Below are 24,145 nucleotides of genomic sequence, written 5' to 3' on the forward strand. Positions count from 1 at the left end.
TTAAGGATGAATGGAGGGGGTTTTTTTCACCTTCAGATAATAGCTTTTTAATAGATGTCATATAACAAAAACAAAACATGTCCATTTTATTTATTGGTTCTCTTCTGTTGAAGAGCACAAGGCCTAATGAAGTTATTATTTAAACATATATGAAGGGGCTTAATGCAGTTATTTATTCTAATAAATAATGCCAAAATTACTCAGTACAAAATCTGGTGCTGTTACTGTGTCCTATAATATTGCAGTCCAAAAGTTATGCTCAATAGGATTGCTAGGAATGTTTCCTTTCCGATTATAAATATTATCCTGCACTTATTAATGCCTAATGCCAAAGAATCTTTCTCACTCTAATATTATATGAAAGGACATGATAGGATTTGTGAGCAAGTATTAGGAGCATAGGAGAATTATCTGTGGATTTGCTAATTTAACAAGATCCTCAGGCAATTCACCTATTAAGGAAAACCATCAATGAATAACCTATAAATCATTTATGATAGCAGAGACTGAGAATTTAGTTTGGTATATACCAAACACAAAACATGTGCCCATGTGGCATCACTGCATTTGAAGTCCTATTCACATATCTCTTAATGAACTGTAGCAAGATCTTGATTTCATAGGGAAGAAAATTTGGACATATCTTACCGTACTGTGTGTCATATAATAGGGTTTCTACGACTAATTCCCCCACTCCCTGCAGCTGAACAGTTGATATGGAATGAAAGTCGGGATATATACCTGTCATTAGAAGCTGCGTAAGCAGGACTTAAGTAAACATTCACCACCCACCACACCCTGAATTAAGTTCTGACGAATTCCCAGAGGAGCAGGCTTTGGGGAATCCACCGTAGCTTAGCAATTGAAGCTACACTAGTATGAAGTGGTCAATAGCAATATCCTTACTGATCAAAAGAGAAGTCAGCATAATGGAAATCGGGTGATGATTTTCTTCTCTCCCCAATGTTTCAGCAGAGAAATTGGTTGGATAACTTAGGTCCCACAGAGTTGGCCTTCTCCAGGTCCAGTCGACTAAACAATGTCATTTGGCGGGACCCAGGGGAAGAGCCTTCTCTGTGGCAGCCCCGGCCCTCTGGAACCAACTCCCCCCAGAGATCAGAATTGCCCCCACCCTCATTGCCTTTCGTAAACTTCTCAAAACCCACACCTGCCGTCATGGGGGAATTGAAATATCTTCCCCAGGCCTATATAATTTATGTATGGTGTGTTGTGTGCATGTTTTTTAAATTATGGGTTTTTAACTTCGTATTATTAGATTTGTATTGTACATTGTTTCTATCACTGCTGTGAGCCGCCACAAGTCTACGGAGAGGGACAGCATACAAATTTAATAAATAAATAATAAATAAATAAATATATATATTCTCTGAATTTCTTTTGAAGAAGGAAAAAGTCACCAGTGATTTCTCAAAATCAGGATTTCCCTGTAAAAGTGGAATAAGCCCTTCTATTTACCCTGTGGTGAGATGACAGCCAATAAATTGAATAAATACATAAATAATTTTAAAAAGTTTAATGGAAGAAGTTCCCTTGTGAATTCTTCTTTAGAGTTTAACTTAAATGTAGAAAACCAGAAAGACTGGAGAGTAATCAGAGGGAAAGACACAATATATATCATGGAACTAAACAAATATATCAACACTTCCTATTTGGATTTGTCCCAAATTCTCTTATGTTTTGAAATAATATAAACCAAATTGACTTTCATTGAATTGAAAATTGATATTGGGAAGTGAGGGATTTTCATGCCTGCAACAGAAAGCAGCAAGCAGACTGGAACTTACTGTTTGTCCTATCAAGGAGCAATGTCATGTATCCACTGTTTTATCTCTTCAAACCTTCAGCAGCAATATAAAAGCCACCCATCATTGCTTTTCCTGTTGCCCACTCAATATGCTGACAGCAAGGAGCAACCATAGCTACTCGACCCTGAGTTCCTACAGCAACAAAAACTCCATTATCCCTGCAGAATTCCAAAAAGAAAGAAAAGATTAGAAAACAGACTGAAATTTTGCATTCTGGCTCCTAAATTCTGCAGGGAAAGGGGAAAACCAGCAAACTCTTGAGTTTGGGAGCAAGAGGCAAAACCATCAAAGGGAGTGTTTCCTTACAGGAGTTGAACCTCAAAAGGTGGAGAAAGGAGTAAGGCAATAGTTCCTTCCATTAAGTAAAGGAAGGCAGAGCATTAAAAAAAAATCTTAGGTCAGCAATAATTTTAATTACCCAGCAGAAGAATCAGAAATTAGTAATCTCAGCTTTCTAATACTGCTGATCTCATGGGAACCAAAAGTGGTTTCAAACTGGTTCAGAACACTTGAGTAGCAGGATCTCTTTCTATCTATAAACAATTTTTTTTTAAAAAAAACCCTCTTCAATATACACATATCTAAGTAAGTTTGCAGTTCTATGAACCATCCATATCATTGGACCTAAAAAGTGGTGTGGAATTACAATCAATATCTTTATCATGGGGAGGTGAGGCAAAGCTATTATAAGCACATTGGAAAAACAAACTCTTCTTTAGCGTTAGTTACACCCTTCTGAACAAGAACAGCTCTTCCTTTGTTCTTTCTTGTCTCATAAAACATTCCTGAATGTGAAAAATTTCTTCTGTGCTGCTATATTTGAAAACAATTATATTTAGCACTTGCAAACTACCAGACCTTTCCATCACTTCAGATAACATGGCAATTGCTATTAGCTGAAAATAGATTGTTAATAGATTAACATAATTAACATTAGGATTTTTGCAAAATAACCGGAAAGGTTTAAAGAGCAAGAGGAGTTTAATCCTATCTAATTGAACAAATGAAGTTGTTCAGGTTATCACTTCAGGTAAAATACACTAAAAATATCTAGTCAAATGTGTTTCAGGAAGTTTAGTCTCCTGTTTTAAAATATTTTTGGGCAAGTGATGGTCAATACCGCCTTGCACTTCTCTAAGTTTGTGATGATACAAAAAGATTTGTATCCTTAAGATTGGATGTATCCAGAGACTGTTTCTTCAAAATGTCAATCCTGCATTCCTAGTTATAGCTACGTTCCAAATGGTACCATATGTGAGGTCTTTGGTGCTCTCTGAGTTTTATTGTTTTCCTGAAGACATTTAATCACCAAACAACATCAAGGGACTTTTAGCATGGACTTTCCCTTTTGGCGCTGATGATGTTATCTAGTTTGGTAATGAAATGTCTGCAAGAAAACAACCAAACTCAGAGAGAACCAAGAGCCTACAGTTCAACCTTGAGCTACAAATATTCTCTTCCATTGGTGATACCTATGGCTAGAACCAGGAGAGGGTTCCAGATTCTGCTATTGCCAGTTCGCTCAAGGACACCCCACATGTGCATGTGCAGTTCTTAAAAAGAAAGCTTCTGCACATGTGCAAAAGCAAAAAACAAGATGGCGCTCCCTGTGGGGCTTCCAAGAGAACCAACTCAGGGGCGTGGCAGATGGTGCTCCCTGGGTCACTGTCAGTTCCAGTGACCCAGGCCGCCAAGTTACTAATGGTTCTATCGAACCAGTCCAAACCAGTAGGAACCCACCTATGGTTAGAACTGGGTTTACTGAACTCCAAGACACCAGGAACACATATCTTTCTTTAATTTCTAGATAAAAAGGTTATTTTCTCTGGCAGGATTTGCTTCCCAGTAGGAAGAACTGATTCTATTACATTACATCTGGATCACAGGTGGGATACAGCAGGTTCTGACTAGTTCTGGAGAAGAAATTTTGAGTAGCTTGGAGAACTGGTAAATACCACCTCTGATTGGCCCTGCACCCATCTATTCTCTGCCTCCTGAGTCCCAGCTGATCGGGAGAAAATGTGGAATTTTGCAGTAACCTTCCCCTGGAGTAGGGAGGGAATGGAGATTTTACACTCCCCCCCCCCCCCCGGAATAAAGTGGGAATGGAGATTTTACACTATCCTTCCCCTGCCATGCCCACCAAGCCACACTCATCAAGCCATTCCAAGTCCACCAAGCCACACCCAAAAAACTGGTAGTAAAAAAATTTGAAACCCACCATTGATCTGGATCAGTGCAGTCAGGCGGTAGGGAAAGCAAGTAGGATGCTTGGCTGCATAGCTAGAGGTATAAAAAGCAGGAAGAGGGAGATTATGATCCCGCTATAAAGAGTGCTGGTGAGACCACATTTGGAATACTGTGTTCAGTTCTGGAGACCTCACCTACAAAAAGATATTGACAAAATTGAACGGGTCCAAAGACGTGCTACAAGAATGGTGGAAGGTCTTAAGCATAAAACGTATCAGGAAAGACTTAATGAACTCAATCTGTATAGTCTGGAGGACAGAAGGAAAAGGGGGGACATGATCAAAACATTTAAATATGTTAAAGGGTTAAATAAGGTTCAGGAGGGAAGTGTTTTTAATAGGAAAGTGAACACAAGAACAAGGCGACACAATCTGAAGTTAGTTGGGGGAAAGATCAAAAGCAACATGATAAAATATTATTTTATTGAAAGAGTAGTAGATCCTTGGAACAAACTTCCAGCAGACGTGGTTGGTAAATCCACAGTAACTGAATTTAAACATGCCTGGGATAAACATATATCCATCCTAAGATAAAATAGAGAAAATAGTATAAGGGCAAACTAGATGGATCATGAGGTCTTTTTCTGCCATCAGTCTTCTATGTTTCTATGTTTCTATAATTCCTCCCAGAATAACCAAATCATGTAGCCATTCTTTCTACATGACAATTGTCAATAAATCTAATTTTTATTTTAATGTATATTTTTGAAGAGTGGTTACTGAGAGAGTTTGGGAGATTCTTTTGTCAATTTTTCATTTTATGGTCATCATATTCACAAAAGAGTTAAACTCTTCTGGAGCTATCAAGTAGATGGCTATTGATACAACAAATTCAATATGCAACACAGGTTCCTGTCCTGGGAAACATACAATCTAAAATTTATTATAGGAGAAACTACAGCATAATGTCAAAAGAAATTGTAATATACTTTTTTTTTTCTTCCTGCCGTTTCAATAACTTTACAGCTGCCAATTTAATTGAATTGGACAAAATATTCCAATTGTTTGTTAAAACAAAATCATAAGCATAATCAGATGTATGAATACAAGTTTTGTTTGCTATTGCAATTCAAGCACATTTTGTATAGTGTACAAATTTAAGATTTAAATGGGTGAAAATCATTTCATATGCTGTAGCCTCTCAGTTCACATCAATGCTGAAATAACTATTATTATTATTATTATTATTATTATTATTATTATTATTATTATTATTTATTAAATTTGTATGCCGCCCCTCTCTGTTGCTGTTATGTCAAAATAAATATTATGCAACTGATAGAAAAATAATGTTGCTTTATTTTCATGGGTAATTCATCTTTCTTTTTCTTTTTAAAGTCTCTTATGGCCCCTTGGAGTATAGTTCAGTGCAGAGGTCTTCAAACTTGCCACTTTTAAGTCTTGTGGACTTCAACTCCCAGAATTCTCCAGCCAAGTTTAAGGACCCTTGGTTTAGTGCAGTGTTTCCCAACCTTGGCAAGTTGAAGTTATCTGGACTTTAACTCCCAGAATTCCCCAGCCAGCATTTGCTGGCTGGGGAATTCTGGGAGTTAAAGTCCAAATATCTTCAAGTTGCCAAGTTTGAGGACCCCTGGTTTAGTGGTTAAAGTGCTAAATTAAGAATACAGAGATCCAGGTTCTAATTTTCCCCAACACAGAAAGAAGTCCCCCAACTATTCCCTCTTAGCATCAGGCTCTGTGACAAGACTGTTTGTAGGTTTTATGTATGTATGAATTTGATGAGCCCAAACAACAATCTTATTATTCTATTGTAAATTGTCATATATTGTATTATATAATTTTCAGAGGGAAGGTGCAGCTCTAGACCCCATACATACCCAACTGCTTTGTCTTTTATTTCATTTTAAAACATTTCTATATTATTTAATATGCTGTCCATCTACAATGTTTAACCTATAAATAAATTTTCTACAATTTAAAATAAACAAATTAGTAATAGAAGTATTAAAATATATAAAACAAGCCAGCAGCCAGAAATATTGGAATAGGACATCACGAATCAGAATGAGTTTAGTCTTCACCTAAACTGAAATGAAGTTCACATATATCTTATGCTTCTATAGACACACCCAGATTTTTTTTGTGCTATGGGAAGAATCATCTTGAAAATCTTCATATTTTTGGCGTGGTTGTCATTTCAAAAGCCTTAAGATACAGAACATGCCCATCCATGTTCTCCTTTACATGTGAAGCAAAAGCACAATTGAATGTTTATTGCAAAGGCATGATTGCAATATTTGTTGAACGTAGAATAATATAGACCATGTAATATCCCAAGAATCATGGATTTCAATTTTTAAAGCAAATTACAGAACGAGTACACTATCTTTTTTTCTTCTTCTTTGTCTTGAAAGTGTTAGACTTTATCCTACAGGGTAGGAATTTTCCCCAGACATTTGAATTAGACATGTAATGGAAGCTATCTGTTTATAAAGGGCATAACATCTTTCTTTTCTATCTAAAATTATTGAGGTATGTTATCATTTCTTCTTGAAATTTACTTATCTGGTGAGAAAATCTGAAATTTTAAACGCTCATAAACTAAAAGCTTTAATTAAAACCAAAAATGGCAGCATTCCAGGTTTTGCAATATTTTTTTTTGTATATGTGTGAAAGAGAGAGACAAACTAGCCTGCTGCTGATGCTTTTGAGTTTTAGGATGTTTAAAACATTACATTTTAAAATAAAATCAAACTTCATTTTTATCAATTTGAAGTTTTTTAATCGTATTTGTTGAAACTAAAAGTGGGATACTTGTGATGCTCTGAATGTTCCGGAACCAGCCTCAAATAACATTGCCAACAGTTAAGGGGAAGAGCCTTCTCTGTGGCGGCCCCGAGTCTCTGGAACCAGCTCCTCCCAGAGATTAGAACTGCCCCTACCCTCCTCGCCTTTTGCAAACTCCTTAAAACCCACCTTTCTCGTCAGGCATGGGAGAACTGAGATATCTCCCCCGGGCCTATTCAATTTATGTATGGTATGCTTGTGTGCATGTCTGTTTAATAATGGGGTGGTTTTTTTTTAATATTTTAAACTGTAAATTATTAGATTTGTTATAAACTGTTTTTATTATATGTGAGCCGCCCCGAGTCTACGGAAAGGGGCGGCATACAAATCTAATAAATAATAATAATAATAATAATAATAATAATAATAATAATAATAATAATAATTTGGCCAAAAAAAAAGTGAGAGATGCTAATTTAAACTGAAGGAACCACTAATTCAAAGAAAAACAAAGTTGCATTGCAAGGAAAGATATACATGAAACCATTTTCTGCATTATGATCTTATGCAACAGGATTATTTTTTCTTCTTCTCCAGGTATTTCAACTATTTAAAGATGTACATGTCAGAGTTAAGGAGACCATTGTGCTTATTTTGTCCTTATTTTGACTCTTTTCCAGGTGTCTCTGGATTTCAGCATCAGTACTTTTCATGTTCAGGTAACAATCACTTCAATTCATTTGCTAGTAATGTGAACAATATAAATCTAACTGAGACATGCTATAAAAATATTATTTGTTGTAAATCAATGTGCAAGACTCAGCCTTCCTTATTGCTTGAGCTTTTGATAGCCACAGGGAAAGCATTCCAAGCATATGATCTTATTTTTGCACATGTTCCTCCTCTGCCTCCCTTAGGATCCTGGCCTGGACTCACCAATCTTCCCAGTGACCTACTGCTTTGTATCTTGAGATAGCATGGCCCTCTGATTCAAATTCTCACATTAACAAAGAAGCCATTCTGTTTATATTTCTTTCCCAGTTTACAGCTTCCTAGGATTAGACCATTCCACTTAAAATGTCTGGATATCTGGAAATATTATGTGAAGATAAAAGAGTAATGAAGAACTAGTTGTTCAGCAAAAAAGCAACAGATAATGTGTAGCTAGCCTATTCTATTTTGGACTTTAAATGTATTATTATATACCTGTGTCATTTAGTTAATCCAATAATATTGATGTGTTCTTTATTCAAGGTAAAAGAATGGGATGAAAAAGGAACGGAGAGATGGAAATCCCATCGGAGGCAGAAACGAGAATGGATTAAATTTGCTGCTGCTTGTAGGGAAGGAGAAGATAATTCAAAAAGAAATCCAATTGCAAGAGTAAGTTCCAAGCATTTTACATAGATAAAATTCAAATAGTTGCAAAAAGGTAAGCAAACAAAAGTAACAAATGAACAAAGGCTAAGGGGATTTCCAGACCAGATTTTTATTATGTAATCATTCTGTTTCATCAATGAGTTTTATGTAGAGCTCGAAGTTTTTCCATGGGTAAGCTTGCTGAGTTCCCTACCAATTTTACTATACTGTCTTCTCTTTCTGTTCTTCCCCCCACAAAAATTGGGGGAAAGGTGAAATACATAATCATTTTTGTTTTGGAATATTAAGAATATGTGTATAAAAAGATTCTGCATATGCCCCTACGTAAAAATTGAGCTACATTTTTCACTTGCATTGTGCCAAATTAAAGTTACAGATTTCTCAAATATTTGGTCTGATTTTATATGCTATGTTAAGCAGAGAAACCATGCTTGTTTTATACCAGATGTATACATTAATGTATGGGAGGAATACATTATTAATTATTAATTATTATTAGGAATTATTTTTAGGAATACATTATTAATTATTAATATCTGGTTTATGAATTGGTGGGGGCGTTTGTCTCCCTTTCCAATCATTACATGTATAAACTGAATTTTATTGCACTAGTTATGGACTGAATTTTTTTTTAGAAATAAAAAGATTATGTAAAAAAAGATTCTGCCATAGATCTTGCTGGGCACTTAATTTCTTTACTAGATTTTACAGTCGATACAAAATTGGTAATGGTAGATGGACTCAGCACTGGAATATGTATCATTACAATAATTAAGTGATGCTAAATCACACTATTCCCCTGATTTCCATTTACCTAAGTTTTCACATTAAAAACTAACATCTGGAAAATCTCTAAATCAGTGAGGAACAACCATTTAAAACTACCTCGGCAAACATTTTTCTCCCAAGAGTTCCACAAAAAGAGATAAAATGCAATAGGTTGCCACTAAACTATTTAATACATACATTCCAGCTCAGTCTATTAGCTGATAAATTCTTAGTCTTTATACTTGGGGCTTCTCCAGAGGTGGGCTGTTGCCGGAATGGCTAATTGCACACAGCTCTGTGGCTCTGGAAAGTGAGTGCAGGATCAAGCACAATTATGTTTCCTGCACCTGTGCAGATATCAAAATTGCGCACAGGGACATGTGTAGGGGTGCATTTCTGTGAAGTTCTTTGATTCCCCAAAGGGAAGCAAAAAATGTCACCGAAACATGCCTGCACACATATCCCTGTGTGCAATTTTGCTAACTACACAGGTGCAGGAAGCATAATTGCGCTCAATCCCACACTCCCACACTCAGCTCATTTTAGAGCTGCGGAACTGCGCACAATTAGCCATTTCGGCAGTAGCCCACCTCTGAGCTTCTCCCAAGTCTAAAAAACAGAAAAGAGGTTTTGAATTTTCCTGCCCAAAGCCCAGGAATATAGAACAAAATTTGTTACGATCTTAAGCACAAGGGGCTAAATATAAACCAAGCAAATCTGAAATTACTTAAATTAAAGCCACTTCCTAATGAACTGCATGGATCCAGGCCTGTCAAATGATGTCAGTTATCAGATGCCTTAAGGATTCGACTGAACCATTTACCAGAACTAGAAGTTTATCACGTTTTTTAATGTTTAAAAAAATACTTCAATATTTTTGGTTTTGCTTTCTAAAACAGATTCGATCAGATTGTGAAAAAGACGAGCCAATTATATATAAAATAAGTGGAGTAGGAATTGATCAACAGCCCGTGGGAGTATTTATCATCAACCAGAAGACTGGTGAAATTAATATAACAAAAATAGTAGATCGAGAAGAGACTCCAATGTTTGTGGTAAGTAATATTGGCAAAACAGATCTTCACCTGTTTATGGTTTATGATTACAGTATCTCAATAATGATTCGAGCTATACATTTTCTAGAATGTTGTTGGTTTTTAATATAAAATTGGGGTGCTTTTGTTGGATAGTTGGTATAAATCTTTTTTTTTTCAATTTTCATTCTTTTGCTTTTGCCCTTGTATGAATTACTATGGTTATATTTATCATGTTAGTCATCTGGACTATGAGAAAAGTCAGAGATCATTTTGTAACTACCGGTAGGTCGAAGAATGACCTTCCATATTTTTGAAGTATAAAATTCACTAGAGTATAAGACGCACCTTAGTTTGTGGGGAGGAAAATAGGGGGAGGGAATCTACCTACCAAATATTCATCTGGCTGGCATCCTTAATCTGGTCAGCTTCAGCACATTATTTTGCCCTCTGGTTAGGGCTGGGGAAAAAATCTTCTTCGGAGGGAGTATCAATGAAAACAACCCTGCGAAGACTTAGGGCTGGAAAAAAACTTCTTCAGAGTAGCAATGAAAAAATTCTGCAAGCTGGAAAAATCATTAGCACCTCTTATGGCTAAAGAAACCTTTTCCAGAGGGTGTAGCAATGAAAGCAAACCTGCAAACCAGGAACACCAGTGAAAATTGTTAGCTCCTCATTAGGACTGGGGGGAAAGCTTTGAAAAAGCTGCATTTGGAATAAAAGACAAATTTTCAGCTTCTTTTAGGGGGGGAGAGATGCATCTTATATGCTGGAAAATATGGTAATTCTTGCAATATAGGATGATGTTTCTTTAGCTCACTGTTAAAGTGTTTTGACTATTTTATAGACCTTTTGAACAAAGCTTTTAATCTTTTTTTAACGTCTTAATTCAGATTCACTGTCACGCTATAAGTGTTATAACTGGAAAATCAATAGAAACACCTCTTGATCTTCGTGTTCGGGTTCTGGATATAAATGACAATCCCCCAATATTTACACAACACATGTTCTCAGGGTCGATAATAGAAAGCAGCATGGAAAGTAAGTATTGTACTTTCTATATAAATGCACCCGCCCAGAATTGTATTCAATATGTATGGATACATGTATCATTTTGTCAGCTGTATAATTTCTAATTTCTAGAAAACAGCAGCATCTCTCTTGAAAGTAAGGACTTTGTGACTTTAATGGTACTTGGAAAGAAGCACAGAATTGTGCCACGTGCCCTATTTTTGTCACTCGAAAAATTAAGTTGGGATTTTAATTCTCCCATATTTAACACATTGGCATTTGTGTCACTACTCAGGTTTCACTTTGAAAAACTGAAATATGCAGTTGTTAAATTAATAACCCAGTTGTTAAGTGAATCTGACTTCCACATTGATTTGTCGGAAGGTCACAAAAGGTGTTGATATGATATATGAGACACTGAAACTGTCGTAAATATGAATCAGTTGCCAAGCATCCCAATTTTGATCATATGACCATGAGGTTACTTGCAATAGCCATAAGGGTGAAAATGGCCATAGGTCACTTTTTTCACTGATATTGTAACTTTGAATAGTCATTAAATGAACTGTTGTAAGATGATGACTGTTTGTATAATCAGTGTGCTACCTGTCCATCAAAAACATCTCATAGCTTCACCTGCTATGACATCTGTCATCAGAAAATTGAGATTATGTCAAAATATCTGAAACTTTTCTCCCTTTATGTCTTTTCCTTCCTTCCAGATACATTAATAATGAAAATAACTGCTACAGATGCTGATGAGCCCAATAATTTAAATTCCAAAATTGCATACAAAATTGAAAGCCAAACTCCTTCAGGCCCCTTATTGTTTATCTTGAACACGGAGAATGGAGAGCTTCACATTGCAAAAGCTCTTGATAGAGAGGTAAACAAAACAGAAAAGCCTTTTACAGAAATATATTATTGGGAAAACAGAATATTATGTGGCTGGGAGGTTGATGGAACTAGCATGGGGTGGTGGATGGATGAATATGAGTTTCATCAGGGTCTCAATATTATTTATTGGGGTCTTTTTAGTGTTCTGAATTTTTGTTCTATTCACTACCCAGAATTTCTTCTGATGGCTAGGCAGCTATATAAGTTTGTTAAATAAATGAATGCTTTCAAAAATACCTAAATGAATACTTTCAAAATACGTTAGAAGTAAACTCATTCATAAAATCCGTACAAGTAAATATTTATTCAAAATAAACAAATACTTCCATTGAAAATAAGTGAGATTTCTGGAAACTGAATAACAGCTGAAAATGCCTAAGAAAAAGACAGAAGTTTCTCAACTTTTCAATGGCCTTCAGGATGGCTAACCATCTTTATCTTTCTGGACCAACTCCATGGGTTGGGAGTAGGTGGCACTGTATTGTGTTGATGCAGCTAGTTTTAATTTATGTTGAAAGAAGCCCAGCTCTTGGCCTCTATACTGTGGTTCCTCTGGGACTTGATATTCTTTCCACTCCTGTTTAACATGTACATGAAGACATTGAGCAAAATCATTCATAGCCAATTGGTGAAGTATCATCAGTAGGCATATTCACCTCCAGCAAATATTGTTGATTTTATGTCCTGGTGTCTAGTGGGAATTTGGATGGGGAACAATCCAGAAGCTACAGCTAGTGTAAAATACAGCAGTGTAGACAATTATATGGGCTCCTCAGTCAGTATTTGTTATACCTTTGATCCACTAGCTGTATTGGTTGCGGATTTGTTTCTGGATTCAATTCAAAGTTTTAAACTCTGCAGGGGAGACATGATATGGGACATGTGTACTAAGGAATATCATCTGACAGGACCCTTCTCTGCCATAGCATCCATCCTTTAGAAAATCATTCCCTTGAAATTAGACCAGCCCCAATCCTTCTGGCTTCTCAGAAGGCCTTTAAACATTTTATTATTATGCCTGGGCAATCTGCTGATGGCATGGGTCTTTATTATTCCACTAGTAATTGTATGCATTGCAGTCTATTATGGTTTATGGTTTTAATTTGTTTTAATATTGTTATTTATTTATTTTTATTTAATTGTGTGAGCCACCCAGCATTGTATGAGATGGCCAACCATATAAATTTAGTAAAGTGGAGGAGACTCCGATTATTTCTAAGGTAGTAATCCAGTGCTTGCTAACTTAATATTAAATCTTACTAGTGCACTGTGTTTAATCCAAACAAGTATTTCAATAAAAAACCAAAGAAAAAGATAAACGGGCACAGTATAAATGGAATACACATATTCCAAAATATAAAATAAAATCCATATTTTATAAGGATCAGACCAATGTTCTTTATTATTTATGTGATTTTTAAAGCATTTGTCACATTATTCCCTCTTTTGTTTCTTCTCCTTCTCTATTTAGGAACAAAGCCAATATACTCTAGTTGTCAAAGCCTCAGATAGAAATGGAGGACCAGATGGAATATCATCAGAATGTTTGTGTCAGGTTAAAGTTCAGGATGTGAATGATAATTTTCCTACTCTTTCACAAAGCTCGGTACGTTTACTGATAGCTAATATGATCCATCATTATTTTATTTTCAGTCTGGAAATTCTCGATTTTACCATTGTTCGTCTACTATAGAGGAAAATTAGTGGAAATCAATAGATTCATTTCCATAAAAGGAGTAATTTTAGATTCATTGGATCCAAAAGCCAGGTCCCTCATATCTTTCTTACGCAATATTCTGTTTTCAGTCTCTCCCCCAGCTACCACTGGGGGTAAAGCTGATGACAATACTTCTATTCATTACTTCGTAATCACTTTCGGGACCATTATGTCATCCTAGTTCCTTCCCTAAACAGTAGGAGGACATGTTGTGATTGAATTATAAGTAATAATCAAGATAGAAGTTATTTCTACATCAGCAAGGGGTTGCTCCCAATTTGGACCGGTTCCTAGAACCAGAAGCGCCGGTGGCAGGAGGCTCCGCTCATCCACCCAGGATGCTTCTGCACATGCACAAAAGTGTTGCACATGCATGCAAGTGCAAACTAGCAGCAAAATTGTTCTACATTCTCTAATAACCTCTTGGGATCAAAAATAAGGTCAGAAATAAGGAGTGGATTTTCATGTCTATCGAAGTCCAGTAAGGAACCAATACATTTTGGTCCACATAATTGCTCTTTTCTTTCCAAGGGAAAGAGAATAATTTAAGATCTTGATTCAAGATCTTAAAATTTTCCTAAAGCCAAAAAATGTAATAATGCAATATTGGCGAAGATTTCAGAATCAAACCAGATAAACCAACAACTTGTTAGACCAAAGTCTGTGGCTTAAAATTTTAGAACTTCTTCATGTATTAATGATAGAGGTGTATTTTTAAAAGCATAAATCAGTGTTAATGGCATGAAAATATCTTTGTAAAAATAATATATTTTATAAAATGTGATCTTACCTCTAAAATAGATGGGATTGACTACATTGCACTGGTGGAAAAACACCCAGTGAAAATCTATATCCATTGCTGTGTAACCATGTGTGAAATGATCTTCAGATGAAAAAATACATCAGACAAATAACACAATCATGAGATAACACAAAACTTACAATTGAAGGCTAGATTTCTCTTCCTGACATTGAAGTTGCTTATTCATAATGACATATTACTCTTAAAAACTGAAGAGCATCCAAAAACACAGTTTATTTCTCCAAATATTGAAGTGGTATAGTTTATAGAGAATTTTAGCAATTCAGCAAACAAGATAGGAATTACAATGTAGCTTGGGAAGATGTTGTCATCATGAATGATAATACAGCTGCTATCCAATAAAAGCCAGGAGAAAATTGACGAGAGGAAATTACTGTGCTCTACCAGATAGTATGATGGAAATAGAAAAGTGAGCAAGTAGAAGCATGATAGTAAACTAAGGGTGATATTGGAGTTCATTGCATTTATTTACTCTGTTCTCTGGAATATACATGCCACAAATGAAGTCATGCTACTAACTTTGTTCTGAGTCTACGGCAGTGGTTCCCAAACATAGCAACTTTAAGACTTGTGGGATTCAACTCCCAGAATTCTCCAGCCAGCATAGCATAGCACATCATAGCATAGCTGGTTGGAGAATTCTGAGAGTTGAAGTCCACAAGTCTTAAAGTTGCCAAGTTTGGGAACCACTGGTATAGACGTCTGCAGTGAGTACTCCTTCAGGTATGAAATTGTATGCTCTTGGAGCCTCATTCCATCCATTGGTAGGCAGCATTATATATAAATTTTGCAGTGGCAAGGTAGGCTCTGTAGCCTGAAGCTCATATGTTTAAGTGTATGCTTCAATAGGATCAAGCTGTCCTCCAGATTAAAAACCATTTTAAAAGTGTTAACTTCTCGACACTAAAAAATACTTTTCCTGTGTTTATCCACAATTTTGTGTATTATCCAATAAGTAAGCATGAGGTACAACTACCTTTAATATAATAATTTATACTATAAGTGGATACTTAATATTTGTAGCATTTGAAATCACAGTGACAGTGCCATGCCAAATTTCTTTCAAAATGATGGGAATCTAATACATGACTTTACTGCCACTTATGATGTTCTTTCTCTTCTAGTTTTCAGTATCAATTCTAGAAAATTCACTGAGTCAGGAGCTGCTGAGGATTCAGGTATTTGATGCAGATCAAGAATTTACAGATAACTGGTTTGCAGAATTTTTCTTCATCTCAGGAAATGAAAACCACAATTTTGAGATCACAATAGACAGAACGACTAATGAAGGCATCCTGTCTGTTGTAAAGGTATGGATTTCAAATTTTTATTTTATTATTTTTGAAATTTACATTTTAATTCTGAGTATGTGATAGTTAAACATGTCCCCTGGCATTTTATTTATAATAGTAGTCCCCAGAAGAATATCCAGATAAAGATTATTTTGTTTTTAAATGGAAAATTATTTAGTTTACTTCTTCAGTCTTTCCCAAACTATGTCATTTGTATGACTTTGGCTATGAATTAAAACCAACTAAATTGGTTGTTAAATCTTTACATGATACAAGTAGTGACTTATCAAGGGCAGGGCAAGGGCAATTTGTGGGAGGACTATGAGGAGAAAGGTGAGGGCTATAAGTAGAAAGCTAGCAGTAGATATGGAGTTGGGTGACTACAACCAGCACAACAATCAGCTTTTTGGAAGTTGGCAACTAAGCACTACAATGGAAGAGGGAGGTGTTCATAATGATCAAGTCCTCTGCTGTAATCAGAATTGACTTTGTTTACATATTACATTCTGTAAATATACATAAATCATATCATCTAGGACTACTGTTCTAAACTCATATTGATTTGTTTTTAAAGGGGCTTAAGGCAATTCTACTCAGGTTGAAGAAATAAAGAAATCAACATATATAATTTAATTTGTCCATCTGAGAATAATAGTAGTGTCATATTCCTAATGGAGTTCATTTGTTTCTTGGTGGTATTTGATTTTCATTAGCATTGATCTTTTTCACATTCAGCAGAATCTCCAATCTGACTTTATTTATATTTAGAAGTTTTGAATAGCTGACTCTATTTCAGAAATGATTTCTTCCTATTCTTGGATGATTTGTCATTCTACACAATGTTCTATATGTCTGGACATGTTGCTTGTATCTTTCAATTAGATTGTTTTTATTTGTTTCCTAGTCCAATTTGATAGCTTATTGGTAACCTTGACTATCATTAAAGTGTTGTATCATTTTATTCTTGATGAATGTATTTTATTCTCCTTATGTAAACTAAGCATATACACCTAAGACAAATTCCTTGAGTGTCCAATCATACTTGGTTGGACAATAAATAATTCTACTGTATTCTGTTCTATTCTATTCTATTCTATGTACTATTGAGAAACAAGTGAATTTCTTGGTGCATTCACATATATGCACACACAAATGAACACAATTAAAATATAACATTCATATATGCCTTTTCTTTATTTTTAGGTAATTGATTATGAACAATTTTCAACCATAAACATTAATATTGGTGTGCGAAATGTTGCTCCTTTCCACTCTTCTGTGGCTTCTCTTTATCAACCTATGGGAACCCCAATTATGGTACAGATAACTAACGTAATTGAAGGACCAGCATTTAGTCCATCTACACTGACCATCACTGCATCTGAGAGCTTAACAAGTGAAACTATACTCACTTACACTGTTGCGACATTTCAAGCCATTGATCAGGATACTGGAAAAATTGCCACAAATATTCGGTAAGATAACCTTTGGCCTGAGACATCTATTCAGCTAGATAAAATTGGAAGGGAAAATCAACTGCTTACCTACTCTACTTACATAGATTGTTCTTGTGGGTGTAGCTGAAGGGATGTCCAACTGCTTACCAATTACCAATTCTCTACTTACATAGAGAGCTGTTGTGGGTGCACCTAGGTATACCCGCATTACACCAATACTCTGCAGACTGCATTGGCTGCTGATTTGTCTCTGGATGCAATTCAAGGTGTTGGTCATTATCTTTAAAGCCCTATATGATTTAGAGACAGACTATTTATGAGACCACCTCCTACCACATAGCTCCCAGCAGCCGATAAGGGCCCACATGGTTGGTCTTCTCGGGGTCCCATCAGCTAAACAGTCGGCTGGTGAGCTCCAACTCTTTAGAACCAGCTAACCCTTGAGATCCGGACTGCCCTCACCCTACTGGCCTTCCGGAAAGCTATAAAGACCTAGTTCTTTCGGCAGGCTTGGGGCCATTGAGCCAATGATGTATCATCGAGATCCAGCCATAAATTGTATCTATGGTTTTTAATGGTGGGATTTTGTTTTTAAAATTGTTTTTTAGAGCTTTTAATCTTATTTTTATGTTTTAATTTGCTATAAGCCGCCTAGAGTCCCTAGGGAGATGGGCAGCATACAAATTGATTTAATAAATAATACATAAATAAATGCTTCAATTTTGTCTTTCCTCAATGAATTAAAATTTCATGTGGTTTTGGTTTAAATATACTGTATAAATTTAGAACTTTTATTTCTCAAATCTCCAATACAGGATATACAACATAAATCAACTTCAAGTATTATATTCGACTCAACATTCTAGGCTAAATTGTGCCTGAGTGTGATGATCAATGTCTCATTGCAAAACTCAGCCAGTAAAAATAAAATTGATATTCAGCCTTTACAAGGGTTGAAGACAAATTGAGACCCATTAAAATATTCTGCATTTCTGAAAATTGCTTACAATAGTGCAGTGCGAAATGCTTTAGTGTGATTATTAGCTGGTACTTTATGGGGGAAGAAATACATTTTATTCCTGTGCTTTTTTTTTTAATGACTAGCACCCTCCGAAATTATTACCACTGCAACTGTCAGAATTCTTTTTTTCATATAATGAATCAATCAGATTGAACAGTGTGCTTTAGCAAAAGTTTAATGTCTGCCACTATTTTAACATTTATAATTCACTCTGAGCATTTCCATTGTCTAAAACACAGGTATGAGATAGGCCGTGATCCTGCTGCCTGGTTTCAAATCCATCCTCAAACTGCTGTCATCACTTTTAAGAAAACTATTGATCGAGAATCAATTTATGTAGTCAATGGGGTATACACAGCAGAGGTGCTTGCTATTACCAGAGGTAAGTACATGGATTTTGTTTTAATAATCATTATATCTCAAAAGCAGCACACAGTTAGAAATATGGAATTATTATTCTAAATATTTACAACCCTGGCTGTTTTGACTAAGTGGGAATGTAATTTTTAATTTAATGCATGCTAATATTTTTTAGTAAATACTACTAAGTATTTTGTAAATACTTTAGGAAAATACTTCTGGAACACTGATTTTGTGGATTGTTTTAAATCACTATAGCAATTTAAATGTTTATCAACCTCCATGGAGAGAGGTGGCATATAAGTCCAATTAGTAAACTTTAAGATGTGTGGACTTCAAATGAGGACCCGGATTGTAGGGGTAATATGCTGGCTCTGTTAAAAAGTGCTATTGCTAACATGTTGTAAGCTGCCCTGAGTCTAAGGAGAAGGGCAGCATAAAAATCAAATAAATAAACTCCCGGAATTCCCCAGCCAGCTATGAAACTGCATTGCTAACAATTTGCTGTTCGGCTGCACACGGATGCAAACAAAATTTTGTACAGTACTGAGAACCACAATTTCTGCCCACACTTTTGATTTGCTATATACTGTATTTAGAGATCTGACAAACTTTGGATACTATGCATGCTTTTAGTGTTAGATGTCATAATTGAATTGAGAATCTTTACAATTAGCCTTCATTTTGGAAGTTGCATTTAAAATTATACATGCTATCCAGCTTTTAAAAACTGCCCCTTTTCTTCCCATCATTTCCTTATCTGCTCAAATTAACTTTTCCAGATGATCCTTGGATCCTATTTACGCATTGAGTTTATTGCACTTGTGCAACATACATTGTTGTGTGATGACATTTATGTGATTTTATTTTCCTTCATGGGCATTATTTATTGCAGACAGCCCTTACACAACAGCCACTGGCACTATCATGCTTACAATTCAAGATGTCAATGATAACTGTCCCGTTGTAACTGAAGAGATCAGGAGAGTATGTATGGACAATCCAAATGTGGTGATCACAGCTAGAGATCCAGATGATTCTCCATATGGACCACCCTTTACATTTAGCATTATCGCTCAGCCTCAGGGCAGCTGGTGGGATTTCAAAGTGGTAAATGGTGAGTGAATGAAATTACGAGTTCATCTTAATAATTATGCTCGTCTTCCCATTCAATCCTCCCTTTATATCTGTTCTTGCTGAGGAGTGTCTAACATTCTTCTCACATATGGAAAACTATATGTGCAACCTATGGTTGCACAAAATAATCTATTGGTTGTGGCTTGGGCTTTTTAAAGAAGTATTGAAGTCAAATGTTCAATTTAGACAATTACACTACCTTCTTCCCCCTTTCTTCTTTCTGAATTTTTGTCAAACCATATTTCATCCACTTATTACAGGCAATGAGCTAATAAATAGGTTCATAAAAGGAAAACAAAAGTGAAATAGCTCAGGGGATATTTTAATTGATACACTGAATTTCAATCCGTCAGTCGTATATGAACCCCACTACTGGGCAGTGGCATCAACTTCTCCTAGTCTCAGTTATTTTTTTAGAGAAGAAGGAAACATGGTCAGCAGTATGAAAATAAGGAGGAGGAGGACAAACAAAATATTTTTTATCAAATAGCAATAGCACTTAGGCTTATATACTGCTTCACAGTGCTAAAACAGTGTAGGAAACAAAAGTAATGCATTACTCCTTTCATGATAGGGTTACGATAACAGAATCTTGCAAGTCAAAATGTGCTTTTCTTTGCCCTCCTTTTATCTTCACAACCTATGGTCTTGTCTAGGATGCTTGTTTTGATTACAGTTTTGACCTGGACTTCTTTTATCTGATCATTGTCTTCTTTAGACTCCTGTTCCTCAAGATTATTCCTTCTGTCCATTGCAAATAAAAAACTGAAGTCTTGCTTTGGAAAAGGCTGCATTCAATGGTTTCACATAATGTAATTCATAGTCAATATAAATGTGTTTTCTAACTCAAAATAATTAAACAATTCATGAAATAATTGCTAGGAAGTCTCCATTTCTCCCTCTTTCTCTCTCACAGTTATCTTTGACTAATTCAATGAGTGCAATGCTGAGTATTTTAGAATAGAATAGAATAGAGTAGAATAGAATAGAATAGAATAGAATAGTTTATTGGCCAAGTGTGATTGGACACACAAGGAACTTGTCAATAGTGCAAATGCTCTCAGTGTACATAAAGAAAAGATACATATATCCAGAATCATGACATAAAACACTTAATGGTTGTCATAGGGTACAAATAAGCAATCAGGAAACAATCGGTATTTACTTTTCTTCCCCATCCAAAATAACTTCTTTTAATTGCAAAGGATTACTGATACAGCAACCTAGCTGCAGGAGATGTTGGTGCCTGTGTATTTACATATATGCCTGTGTAGCTGTTTGCTAAATTTTATTTTCTGAAAACTTCTCAGCCCAAATTGTAGGATTCCAAAATATCTATTTTCAGAAAATTATTTCTGAAGTCCCCTCCTCTCCCCAGAACAATGGACAGACAGATGGAGTGGTCCATCGGAGGAAATGCTCAGAGCCATTCGGTCTTGTTGGAGTTGAGCTTGTGCCTGTTGACTCCCATCCAGACCCTTACAGCTTCCAGGCACCAGCACATCACATCAACCACTTCACTGAATTGGCATGGGGTGGAGATGCATAACTGGGTATCATCAGCATACTGATGATACCTCAACCTGTGCCGTTGGATGATCTCGCCCAGTGGCTTCATGTAAATGTTAATAGTAAAATTCCCATTGAAGAAGTTGGATTCACTTAATGATTGTGTAAATTGTTATAAAACTAAGTCTGACCAAAGTTACCACCATAATGATTTACAATAGAAATTCTGATATCAATTTTGATTGTAAATAAAGTATTACCTGTTTATATACACACAAAGATACACATAAACACACATAACCATACACATATATTATGCTTATCCCGCTAAATACTTTTTGTTCATTGAATTTTCATAGTCAAATTCACAGTAATTATTTAGGAGAATGAATTTTAATTACAGAGATTTCAAATATTCTCCTTTCCCTGATTTCTCCCCTCAGGTACTTCTGTAGCTCTGTTCACTGACAATATGGAATTCATAATTTATGAGGTCCAAATCAAAGTGACCGACAACAGTGGCAAAAGCTGTCAAAGGCCACTTGTAATTCCTCTGCAAGCATGTAATTGTGACCAAAATGGAATGTGTGTCAAAATGGCTACCAAGAGAGTCAAAGTTATAATTATTGGTGGTGGAGGAGCAGGTGGAGGAGCAGGCGGTGGTGGAGCAGGCGGTGGAGGAGCAGGTGGTGGAGGAGCAGGCGGTGGAGGAGCAGGCGGTGGAGGAGCAGGCGGTGGAGGTGCTGGTGGTGGTGGAGCGGGTGGTGGAGGTGCTGGTGGTGGAGGAGCGGGTGGTGGAGGAACAGGTGGTGGAGGAGCAGGTGGTGGAGGTGCTGGTGGTGGAGGAACGGGTGGTGGAGGAACAGGTGGTGGCTGGAATACAGGTGGAAGTGGTATTGATGGTGCTGGTGGTGGTACAGGTGGCACTGGTGGTGAACATTCACATGGTGGCATTACTGGACATGCAATTGATGTAGACGGAACAGGGAGAGATTTAGGAGATACATCTCTTAGTGCTGCTGCCATTGGCCTGATGATTCTTGGAGGATTAATATTTGTGTGTAAGTATTCTAGAATTTTTCCTTTTTAAAAATGTGTTTTCCATATAACATGATTTTGTATTTCTTCTATAAAACATTTTGCTGCAATATATAATGTTTCTATAAAATATGCTCTTTGATTCCCATTAATTGGAGGGGAATGATTGAAAACACTTCTGTGTGCATCCTCAAACTTTGCCTTAGAGGTTGACTGGTAAAGTACACTGACAATACCGGAACGTTGCTATGAACCTGGTCTCAATTTTTCCATGCAAGAAGAAAAAAACTCATCAAAAGAATGTTCTGCTCACGATGTCCATCTTGAGCTGCATCATCTGCTGAATGGAAATGCCCATGCTGATACTATTAGTTTTCAAAAATCTTCACTATTATCCTTAAAAACATTTGATCATTTCTTTAAGAATGGGATTGTGATTTTCAAAGAAAATAAAACACCAAGAATGTCTCTTAAACTACAAAAAACTTGCATTAAATAATGAAAATTATCAAAATCTTTAGATAACAGATATAAAATGATTAATATATGGCACCGAAGGAATTAAAATTTAAGAAGTATATGTATAACACCAAAATTCAGTAGATATCAGATGTGCCTGTCCAGAAAAAGATTTCCAGAGTATGGGGAAAGCTAACTATGCCCAAATATCCACTCAACCACACATAACATTCATCAGCCAGGGGGCCTAAGATCAAATTGCCCCAAGCCTGGCAGAATAAATGAGTCTTAAGACTCTTATGGAAGGCGAGGAGGGGGCACTGCAAATCTCTGGTGGGAGCTGATTTGAGAGGGCTAGGGCCCCAACAGAGAAGACTCTTCCCCTTGGCCCCGCCAAGCAACATTGTCTGGTTGACAGGACCTGGAGAAGGCCAACTCTGGACCTCACTGGTTGCTGAGGTTCATATCTCAGAAGGCAATTCTGCAAGTAATCTGACCCAGTGCCATGTAGGGCTTTATAGATCATTACCAACACTTTGAATTGTGTCCGGAAACCAATCGGAAACCAATGCAGCCTGCGGAGTGTTGGAGAAACATGGGCATGTCTAGGAAGGCCCATGACTGCTCACGCGGCTACATTTTGCATGATTTGAAGTTTCCAAACACTCTTCAAAGGTAGCCCCATGTAAAGAGCATTGCAGTAGTCGAATCTCAAGGTGATAAGGGCATGAGCAACTGTGAGTAGAGACTCCCTGTCCAAATAGGGCAGCAACTGGTACACCAGCCGAACCTGGGCAAATGCCCTCCTTGCGGTGTTTATTATATGGCTTTGGTATTTATATTGTAGACTATAAATAAACTGGTCTCATGCTAGTGTGTGCCTATATTTATACATAGGTCAAATATTTAACTGACAAAAACTACATAACTTTTTGTTTCATTTTGGTTTATCAGTGGTACCAATTCTGATGTCACAGAGTGATTGTTTTGGTTATATGGGATCCAGATCGGCTGGTGGAGTGGGAGCTGGATTTGAGCCAGTGCCAGAATGCACAGAAGGAGCTATTCATTCCTGGGGAATTGAAGGAGCACAACCTGAAGACCGGGTTAGTTCTTCACTGAAACACATAAAGACCTGTGCATAATCCCGTGTGTACTTGCACATACATATTATTTCAGCATGAACCAACTGGTTCCCTCAAGATGTGTTAGGCCAAGTTCCTGCCAGATCTGTAATCACCAAGACCAAAAGCTAGTAGTCGACTACAGAAAATGTTTACCCCTTCTTAGACTAGGGAACCTCTTTGCCACTATCCATCAGTAGTTCTCCATTTTTCATATGACCTAAGAGGCCAATCTGTAACTTGTTAGAAAAGAAAAGTGCAGGCTGCCTTTGCTTCCCATTGCTTAATCACTGAC

General features: G+C 36.5%; 1 protein-coding gene across 1 annotated transcript in view; it reads left to right on the forward strand.

Annotated features, from left to right (window-relative positions):
- Positions 1-24,145, forward strand: part of DSG4 (desmoglein 4) — a 61,808-nt gene that overhangs the window by 32,083 nt on the left and 5,580 nt on the right. The window contains exons 2-13 of the mRNA XM_070748637.1: positions 7,460-7,542; positions 8,078-8,206; positions 9,871-10,026; positions 10,899-11,046; positions 11,739-11,902; positions 13,385-13,519; positions 15,578-15,763; positions 16,949-17,220; positions 18,463-18,605; positions 19,479-19,700; positions 21,673-22,290; positions 23,681-23,832. Coding sequence (XP_070604738.1) covers positions 7,460-7,542; positions 8,078-8,206; positions 9,871-10,026; positions 10,899-11,046; positions 11,739-11,902; positions 13,385-13,519; positions 15,578-15,763; positions 16,949-17,220; positions 18,463-18,605; positions 19,479-19,700; positions 21,673-22,290; positions 23,681-23,832 — 2,408 coding nt within the window. The remainder of the gene's footprint in view (positions 1-7,459; positions 7,543-8,077; positions 8,207-9,870; positions 10,027-10,898; positions 11,047-11,738; positions 11,903-13,384; positions 13,520-15,577; positions 15,764-16,948; positions 17,221-18,462; positions 18,606-19,478; positions 19,701-21,672; positions 22,291-23,680; positions 23,833-24,145) is intronic.

Source organism: Erythrolamprus reginae, chromosome 3 (genome assembly GCF_031021105.1).
Source record: "Erythrolamprus reginae isolate rEryReg1 chromosome 3, rEryReg1.hap1, whole genome shotgun sequence".
NCBI lineage: Eukaryota > Metazoa > Chordata > Lepidosauria > Squamata > Dipsadidae > Erythrolamprus > Erythrolamprus reginae.